Source organism: Cyprinodon variegatus, unplaced genomic scaffold (assembly GCF_000732505.1).
Source record: "Cyprinodon variegatus isolate N-32 unplaced genomic scaffold, C_variegatus-1.0 Scaffold741, whole genome shotgun sequence".
NCBI lineage: Eukaryota > Metazoa > Chordata > Actinopteri > Cyprinodontiformes > Cyprinodontidae > Cyprinodon > Cyprinodon variegatus.
Window position 1 is genome coordinate 263,364 of NW_015151194.1, and position 10,709 is coordinate 274,072.

General features: G+C 37.4%; 1 protein-coding gene across 1 annotated transcript; it reads left to right on the forward strand.

The window, feature by feature from the left end:
- Positions 1-2,292: 2,292 nt before the first annotated feature.
- Positions 2,293-4,095, forward strand: rep15 (RAB15 effector protein). The gene is made up of 3 exons (XM_015395451.1): positions 2,293-2,375; positions 2,781-3,113; positions 3,210-4,095. The coding sequence occupies exons 2-3, from the start codon at positions 2,832-2,834 to the stop codon at positions 3,753-3,755; spliced, it is 828 nt and encodes a 275-aa protein (XP_015250937.1). The 5' UTR covers positions 2,293-2,375; positions 2,781-2,831; the 3' UTR covers positions 3,756-4,095.
- The last annotated feature ends 6,614 nt before the right edge of the window (positions 4,096-10,709 follow it).

Below are 10,709 nucleotides of genomic sequence, written 5' to 3' on the forward strand. Positions count from 1 at the left end.
AGCTCAGTTGCAAACACCAATGCCCAACCTCTCTGACACTCCCCCACTCCCATGATGCTTTGCCTCCAGTACCTGCTGAGCCAGGAGGAGCTGCAGAAGGAGCTGAGGCGGTCACAGACGGCGCTGGTTTGAAGGATGGGTCGTCGGTTTGCTAATGCTGCAGAGCATCAGAGACCTGCAGCCAGTGCGGCCCCTCAGCCCTAACTCTGCCCCGCGGAGCCGCTTCCAATCATAACTGCTGCTTCCTCATGTAACGCCCACAGAAATGGACTGAAAAACTGAGAAGCACTTCTTGGATCTCAGTGAAGAGTCAAAGTTTCTTACATTTAAAGACTTTTTGCTACTTTTTAATTCTAGCTGTTTAATGCAGCCTTTATGAATAATACTGACCACTGTGATCTGTGACTGTTGTGTCATCAGAGGGTAAACGGGTGTAGACTAGTCTGATAACATGCAAACAGATGTTGAAGACCAAAAGCAGATGGAAAAAGACTCTAAACTATTTAAAATAAACATAAATATGTTCTAATATAACAGTTTTGTTTAACACCCACAATCCAAACCCCACCTGCTCTTGGCTCCATATTCAAAGGTCACTGTCAGTTCATGTCGCGGGTTCAAAGATGTCCCTCCGTCTAATTATTCTGCTCTGAGGCGTTTTGGTCTTCCTGGGTATTTTCCTTTTTCTGAACTGGCTGTGTGGTAGAATCCCAATAGATCAGCAGTTTGTGAAACATTAAGACCATCTTGTCCTGCCAACCAAGCCACATTCAGGGTCATTTCAGTTTCCTTTTCCATTCTGATGCCGTTTGAATTTCAGCAGGTGAACTTTTCCATGTCTGGATGATCAAATGCAATAGACTGCTATTCTTGTCTAATAAACTTTCAGTACATTCCAGCTTCACCTTTGAGACTTTGGAGGTTTTATTTATTCATTTATTTACTAACTGGGATGTTGGTTTTCTATTAAGCTTCAGAAAATTTATACAAGATATAATGAATCAGATCTATGAAAACTCAGGTCCTGAACCCTTCATCTATAGTTTCTGTCATTTCCCAGGATATCCAGGACAATTTTAACAGGTGGGTAGAAAACCCAAAACTTTATCTCAGTCAACGGAGGCACTACTTTAACATTTCTTTACTCAAGTAAAGCAGAAAGTTAAGAAACTGATCAAATAAAAGTAAAAATGTAGTGTATAAAATGGCTACTCAATTAACGAGTAATTATTGGATAGTAGGATTGTAACATTTGATTTAATATTTAAAATGCTGTAATCCGATGTGCAAATTTTATTGTTTTAAAACTATAAAATAAGAATGAATAAAAAAAAGAATAAATAAAATGCTATTCAACTGATCTCAGAATACTCATGGTGAGTAAATTAATCAGAAAGTTTTCTTGGTCAAAGTAAAAAGTACAGCTAATGAGTCAGCGTAAATAGTTACTACCTACCTCTGTATTTTAATATCCATGTTTGTAAATTTTCCAGCAAAACCAGTTTTGACGTGACTTCAGAGTCTGTTGGTAGATGTGCGAAATCATCAGGTTTCCTCTTCTAACATAGACGTCATTTTGAACATATTCTGCTTTTTTTAGCTTTCTACCTCTGTGGGGAAGAGTCGATGAACAGGCTGGATATATAATGGAATAACTTCACAGAGCAAAAAGTGTTGGGGCACAGTAGTGGAGAATAATGATCGGGGCATAAAGGAGAACGTTTAATCTTGGTTGCAGATGATGCAGCTTTAAAGTTAATTTTTGGTTAAATGTGAGTAAATCTGAAATTGGGCTCAAATTCAGCCATGCATAAGAAAAGGGATCCCTAGAATGTCTGAAAAACATTCACTGTGATTGATATGCTGGAGAACTATTTATATGGACCAGTTTTTTAATAATTATGAGAGCAGGATAAAATTAAAAAGTAGCCAAAATGATTTATTTAGCATAAATCTTCCATACTGCCTTAAACCCTGGTAAAAATTACAGTACGAGTCCCGCCTAACCTGCATTTTGATGAAACTTTAATGTCTCTATCTGGATCTTCATGTCTTCAGCGCTGTTCCTTTTTTGAAACGGGACAGTTAAGCGTTTTGTTTGCTGATCAAATTCTTCTAATGCTGATGGCTGTTAACTCCTAACAAGAATCTTTTGTTGACCTACCACGCTGCAAGGTGCAAACACCACACCCAATGCTGCCAGACAGCTTTAACTGTTCCTCCCATGAGTCCTCCTTGTCCCTCTGAATGTTGAGCTGTGATGGATTATTTCTGAGACACAGGCAGACGGACGTTGTATATCTCGGCAAGGAAAGGCAGAGGAGCCAAAAACAGGCAGAGGAGTCCATACCGCAGCGAATTCAAGACCCATCCTGGTAAGTGTTTCTTTAAATATAAGTATGTAGCACTGGCAGACCAAACAATAACAGATATTTGATATATATATATATATATATATATATATATATATATATATATATATATGTGTGTGTGTGTGTGTGTGTGTGTTTAAGACAGATAATTACGCATTGCAATAAATTTAACTTTTAAAACTAAATATTTTGATTTCAGTGTCAAACAGAATTTAACATTGCTGTCATTACACATTTTTAGATGCCTCTGGAAAAGGGTCATTTATTCAGTTTATTTCATTCCTTTCAATCATACTGGGCTGCTTTCTATGGGAACCACTCACCTGCATTTTCTGCTTTCCTCCCTCCACGTTAAAAAAGAAAAATACTTATTAATAACTTTCAGTCTAAACTAATTCCTACTTTCAGTGCATCAGAGAGACCAGCCTTTGATCTTCTGCCCTCCTCCGACCTTCCACCATGGGCCAGAAGATCAGCAACACCTCTTCTAAAAGGACGCAGAACTCCAGTTTCCTCAGCTTTCTAAAGCGCTTCTCACCTCAGAAACCCTCCTTGGATAAGATCGTATTGCCGAGGAAGGGCGTCCTCGCCAAGCTGATCACACCACCTGCAAACAAGTCCAGTGATTTCACACGTATCATTAGTGACTGCATTTCTTTTGCATCAACCAGAACCCAGGAGTATCTTGTGTTCAAAGATCCAGAGGGCAAGTTTCAGCCGAGTCCTCAGACACTGACTCAGGTAGCTGCGCAAATCACCTAGAAACTTGGTCAACATGCATGGAAATACCCTGTTAGTGTCTGTGCAGTAGATATTACACTTTCTTATGTCCAACAGGTATTCCTGATGACTTACATGACTCAAAGCGTTAACCAAGACTTGACAGAGGCCTTCAACTGCACCGCCATGACGCCCGAGCAGCGGATCCTCCTGGGTGCTGACTGGGTTTGGGCCATCCTGGAGAAACCAACCAAGAACCCTAAAATACAGATCGCAGTGCAGGTCCTCCACCTGCCGGACCGGGAGGAAGCTGAAGAAAGAGCAGCCGCCAGGAAACCCGTCAGCGAGTCCATCCAGATGGCCCAGATGGAGTCCAGGAACCAGAACGCGTACGAGCGGATGGTGGACTTCTGCACCTCCATTGGCAAGGACTGCTACGCCCTCTTTCTGTTCTTTGGAAAAAGGGACGACAAGGAAAATATCTATGGTGTCCTGAGCAACAACTTTGAAGCAGCTGTTGGAAAATATGACAGAATAGACAGAGCTCTGATTGAAAACTTCCTAAAAGGTTTAAAGTACTTCCATACACCGTTAGGCATGATGCAGGCCATCTTCACAAAGAAAACAGATGAGGCGCTCACACTAATGATTAAATTTAGCTGAGAATTGGAGGCAAGACTAACATGTATTCTCAGAACGTTGGAAGTTAACTCTCAGATATGTTATCCAAATAATAAATATAATTTATGATGGATGCATGGGAGCCAGAGGACGCTACGTAAAACATTCTGACATAAAAGTGGGTTTTAGCATTGATCAAGTGAGATTACAGGATTGTGCTTGATACTGAAGATATCAGTTTCAAATGATGAATAATTATAAATGGGAAAGGCCATTTTTACCCAAATATAGTAACACCTCACTCCTGACATCTTCCCGCAGTGACGTCACGGTGCGGTAAGCCTAGCGCCATTCTCCTCGCGTTACAAGCTAAATCAATGGGAACTACTGGACACATCTGCAATCAACAACAATTCGAGAGGACTATAGTTAAGCTGACAATGCCCACGTGCATGGCAGTTGGATGCTGGAATACATCGGGTAAAAGTAAAAAAAAAAATTTGTTATTTCACCTTTCCGATTCATGATGATCCAACACGGACGGGTTCATCGTTGGATCGCCAACTTGAAGAGGGAGGATTTGCCATCGAACTTCTGGCCAGAGAAAAAACCCGTAATATGTAGCCAACATTTGGAAGAAGAATGTTTTCAAGATGACTTGGATAATAGCGCGTTGTGACAAACACCAGATACAGCACTGGGACTTGATCAACAGCCGATACCGCACCGTGACGTCACTAACCAGTAGGTGGCAGTAGTGTTCTTTGACAAACATGGATGCCTCCAGTAAGAGACATTCGAATGAAAATTACTCTTAAAGCACCCACCCAATTTGAAGTAATCCTCGCCTATTTTGCATACCCAAATGGAAAAGAAAATAACTGAAAGCCCAATTACATGTGTGATACATCACTTGAAAGCTAACACCTTGTAGTTTCTGAAAATATAAATGAAAATAGTGTGAGTAAAACACAGCCTAAGCTGCATCAGTTCAAACATGACTCAAAATAGTTATTTTTCATTCTCAAAAACAATAGGTCTTTTTTGAACAGAAGAAATAAAGAAATCCTTGAGAACAGGCATGTCTCATTTTATTACATTTGTTCTACATCATGTCAACCACACATTTCAGACCTCTGGCTACAACAATTCCAGAGCTGTGGGGCTTTGAACTTTTGGTGTCACTAGTGTCTCCAAATCTCTCCACATGTGCCAGATTGTGCCAAATCCTTTTTCTCAACTATTTCACCCATAGAATTGGAGCATGCTCTTGTTCTGATGCCAGTTTGTTTCAGCCTTTATCCAGTCTCAGGTAGAAGAGCTGGTTATATCACAGGTTATTTTCTTTACAATAGGGACACTTAGCAAGGTAGAGTGAATACACAAACATGAAGAGGGGAGGGGGACTTGCAGGAAAACTGAAATTCTCTGAGAGATCATTTATTGGACAGCATGTACAAATTTCAAATTTAAAGTTATTTTAGAAGTTTGATTTCTGAATATCTATGTATATATATATATATATATATATATATATATATATATATATATATATATATATATATATATATATATATGTGTGGCAACCTTTATATAACCAGGAAAAAGTCCCAATGAGATTTGAAACCTCTTTTTAAAAGGAGTCCTGGCCAAGAGGCAGCAAAGTTACATAATAAGCAAAGATACGTTAAATTAAATGACAGGTAGATTAAAAACAAAGTAAAACAATTACAGATAACTGAGGCTGCTTCAAATTCTTTCACTTTCAACTTAAAAGCATTTAAAGATAAAAACTCAGTCAACTTCTAGTTTCTTCTTCCCTGGCTCTTTGCAACAGCTGATCGTTGGATCTCAGAGGATAAGAAGCCATGTTTTTCTGTGTAACTAAGGTATGTTAATATGGAAGTTATGTCCCCTTGATAGCGGTTGCGCCTCAAAACTTCCCTACCGGTTCTTTTTCTGGGAGCAAGTTATTTACTACTCTTAACTCAAACTGGGTAAAACCATATAAAAAGGACTATAAAAACAGGAGTAAATAACTAACAGAGTTTATTCCAGATCCGGTCGTTACAGCACAGAGAAAATGCTTGGAGCTTGCACAGCTGTGGGCTCAAAAAACATCAGCGAGCGTCCGGCAAAGATTGAGCCCAAGGTAATCTCCTGCTTCTTATACCTCATGAGTCTATGTGTTGCATCAGGTGGATGCTTAGCTGTCCGTATCAGAAACTGACACGCCATCCATGCCCTGACCTGTATGCATCTTGCCTCTATGCCAAAGAATTACAGATAGCTCCCCTCTATCAGACCGGCTCTAAGATGTGCCCATATCCTGTGTATTTCTAAAGAAACGAAGGCTGTCCTGATTAGATGACCTCCATACACACAGTGACATCAACCATGTGAAGGAAGGCCTTCTACTCTGTCTAATCTGGCTAACATAATAACAATGCCCATGATGTATAAAGAATAAACCTAACAGGTACAAATATAAGAGGGCAGAAATCTAAGAAGGGCCTTGTAAATAAAAGTGTACCAATGACACTTCCTTCTAGTAGAGAGGGAAGGCCATCCCACCTGAGCGTACAGGTCACAGTGATGTCATGGCTCTACAGTTTGTAATAAGCCTTAATGAAGCATGGGAAACAGAGTCCAACATTTGAAGACATTAAGAAGTAGCATTCTTATAAAAAAGGTCACCATAATCTAAGACAGATAAAAATGTGGCAGAGACAAGGCATTTATTTAACACCTTTAGTTTCCATAGTGAACATGGTTTCCTATTTTGTCAGAATTTGTATTATGGCATCTTTAATATGTATGTTACCATACTAAAAAAATGCATAAAGTGTAATTCATTATTAGACCAATTGTCAGGCTGTGATAACAGCTGATTTACGTAGCTATTACAGAAGAGTTACAAATAAAATCCAACTGAAACATTTGGAAGGTCCTTCCCCAATCCCAACCAAAACATCCAACATGGCTGTTATGAACACATGAAGGAAGTAGCTGGAGTAATTATTTGTTCATTTGGTTTTCTGTTTACTTCTGTGCTATAATTAAGGTTGTATTGTATCAGACTGTAGTTGAACCTAAATGTGAGCATTGTACTAGAATACATCAGATGGATTCTTGCTGAATTTGAACATACCTGTATTTTAATTGGACCTGCTTGTCTTGTGATATTTCTTGGAATGACATGTTGTAATTAAATGCTAAATAAAACTAAACCAAAAGATAAGTATCCCATATCTGACTTACAAACTGAAGGGAGCAGAGCAGAAACAAGATCCCATTTATTTAGGCTATTCATAAACATTTAATAACTGTGCATCTTTACTAATATTTAGCATATAAAGCTGTTTTAAGTTCAATAAATGGTAACAGAGCTGGTTAAGCCGTTAGTAGTTATTATTGCCAAACTGACAGAGATTTCAGATTTTGTTACGTTGAGCAAAAATTGTCTACTAAGGTATAACTTTGGATAAATAATATCAACAAAATCTTTGATACAGGCTTCAAAAACCTGCTGGGAACAGAATTGTGACCTTTAACAATGCAAATAACTGATGACCAGATTATATCAAATACATTTGTTAAGCAACATATAAACACTATTTCCTTTGAGTAGAGGGCCTCGGGGATACTGATCAGGAAGAGATTGATGCAGATCCAGAAGAAAAAAACACACACAATAAGATATAGATTTTTTAAGCCATTTTATAAAGCAATTTAAATCTAACCTCAAGTGTATAAAAAAAATCCCTTCACTAAGTTCATGTTTTTACTAAACAAAGAGAAAGCTAAAATAAAAGTAGAGTTGTGTCTTACAGTAGGTCCAGCACAAATAAAATTGAAAACTCTAATGACTGCCTTGTTATTTTACAATAACCTCTTAGGAATCCATTTTTGCTCAGGCGTTCCCTCCAGTTCCAACAAACTTGATGCAAAAAAATAAAAATAAGGTTTTAAAAATGTCTGCAGTTGGCCTCTGTCGCTTTGCCATTATATTGCAAAAAAAGTCTAAGTTTATATTAAAAACTATATAAAGGGACTAGGGAAGCAAATGTGGTACAAATAAATGCTTTAAAATAAAATTTAAAGCATTTATTTGTAAATTCATTTATTTGTCCTGCAAACACAAAAAAATTACATTTGCAATCCAAAAAAAAAATAGGCTAGCAAAAACCAAAGTTTGACTTAAAAAAAGCAAAAAACACATGCAAAAAAAAACGTGCTACAATAAAGAGAGCAACAAAGAGCAAAATGCTGCAAACGCTTGCAAATACAAAAATGATGCTGATGCAAAAACGCATGCAAGGCAAAAATGCTGCAAATATGAGTTAAAACTCCAAGTAAAAAAAAGCTGCAAACTAGCTCTGCACAGTGGATGACCACTAGGGGGAGACAATCTTCTGCTCATATGTGATCAATCTCATAGAAAAAGTTAAAAACTGTCCTAAAGGGAGATTCAAAGTTTGAAAAATACCTTTTTCAAATGCAGGAAAAGGAGTTTGTGTTACATTTTATATTGTGAAAATTAAACCCACAGCAAAAAAATAAAATAAAATAAAATAAAGACCTTAATCCATTGATATTTGTGCTGTTTCTTGTCACAGTTGCCATCTGGAATCAAGACATCTGCATTTATCAGATCAGAAAAAAATATATTTTATTTAAGGAAGATCATACGATGCTGTATGGATGCCATATATGATTTCTGGTGTTAAATCTGATCTGTGAGTTAATCATTTTAAATTAATGAAAAAGTCGTTCATATTTTTGTATTTTATATTCAGCACCAGTTAAAGTTGAGGAGAAACTTGATACCCATTAAAGTTTTGATTTTAAAAATTATTCTCCTTCCTCCAGAAAGTCTGAAAAAAAAACAAGAGCATGAATTTAAATTTTTATTAAAAGAAATTACATTGTGAAAATAATTAACAGGTATTCTCAATAAAAAATCATCTGAATCCAACGGAAAAGTCAAATATTTTTACTGATTAAAAAAAATATATTTTGATCAAAGGCTCAAAACAAAGAGTAAAATATGTCGAGCCTTTTTCATGCAGTTGTGATGATACTGTGACTCAGCGTATTTCGCAAGATCATTATGAGATGCACAATTTAAACATGCATGTTTGCACTCACTACTTCCTGTAGTGGTGCTTTCTTTGCATGAACTACTGCATCAAAGTGCAGGAGTGTGGAGGCAGTCAGGCTGTAGCATGGCTGAGGTCTAACAGCAATAAAGCAGCGTTCAGATCACCTGAATCGTCGTCTCTGGTGTGTCTGATCCTCTCCATAGATGTTTAGGTCAGTTAAGCAGAGGAACACCACTATAACTGAACTGGCTTTGGCTCCTTTTGCAGAGTGGGTCAGTGCAAAGTCATGCTAAAATAAAATCAGCATCCTCACAAAGCTTTACAAAGAAAGGAAGCTTGAAGTGCCAGAAAATGAACTAGCGCCTTGTTTCTGGACGTCAGGAAACGCAGCAGGCCAACACCAGCAAAACAATTGCTTCATTTAAGGAGAGGACCTTGGACCATACAGCAACAGGCCGATTCTTTTTCTCCTTAGCCAAACTAAAACCTTTTTTGGGTCTGGAGTGACATGATATCACAGGGAGAGGATTACTTTAACAGTCCAATGCCTGGATCCACACTGCATGCATCTAATTTGACCATAAACACAGTGAATAATTGATTCACCTTAGGTTGCTAAACTGGCTAAAACAGACAAAAGCTAATAGATTAGTCTATAATAACTTAAAAATACACACCGTATATAAAGTTGCTTAAGGAGTTTTCAAAGGCACCAAAGAAAGTTCTAAAGTCACTGTTTGCAACCCTGGAATGTCATCTTGTTTTTTCTCCACCGAAAGCAGCGCAACTAGTTAGCTTCATATGCTAACCAGATTCCCAGCGATACACATTTTGTACATTTTAACATTTGATGATATTTAAATGTATTTAGGCAAAATGATACATAATTATATGCTAAATTAACATTTGTTAATAAGCCTAAAAGTGTGGCACCTTTTATTTTTGCTGTGGGGGTGCGCCACGATCAATTGCATGTGGCGGGAACCCCACATGATGACATCTGTGGACAATGCATAGGATTCCTCTACAGGGTTCTTGATGCGGCGATCTCCTTTTGAAGGCCCACAAAGTTCTTCCGATGGATTTGGTGTGATCATCCTCTTGTGACTGCAGGCTTGCCAGTCGCACTTTTTTCCCTTCCACTAAACTAGTTAGTAGTATTTCAGAATCCAGCAGAATGGGAAACTCCTGCTCACCCTCTATGGGTCAGTCACTAATCTTCCCCGACTTAAATATCATCTAATCTTTTTCATTTTCATTGTGTTTAAGCTTTGTTTCCCCTCATGTACAGCACTTTGGATTGTCGTACGACTGAAATTGCTATTTATATAACATATTAAAACCGTTATTGTTCTAATCTTCTGAAACAAAAATTGGGGTTTTCTTTCTCTGAAGGTCAAAATCATTGAATTTAAAAGACAAAAAATTTGAAATATTTCACTATGTTCAAAAAATATACTTTAACTTCTTATGATATTTGTATTTTTAGAGTTCTAAAGTTTCCTGAAGTATTTATTGGGAGAGCAGAACTAAACAGACCCGTTAGATTCAGATTATTTTTTTTTTTTATCTTAGGTGATCGTTCAGTCTTTGAAACCTCCTTTCCGTCACCCCATATATTTACACAGATTCTAGTCAGAACTCTGACTGTGCTGCTAAAAAAAAAACTATAACATTACTTTTATTCAGAAAAATTTGGCAGTAAAATGTAAAATTGTTAGAGGTATGAACAGAGATGGGAAGTAACGAAGTACAAATACTTCGTTACTGTACTCAAGTAGATTTTTCTGATATTTTTACTTTACTACTTATTTTTATGGTGACTTTTTACTTCTCCTTACATTTTTACACAAATATCTGTACTTTCTACTCCTTACATTTTAAAAAATTG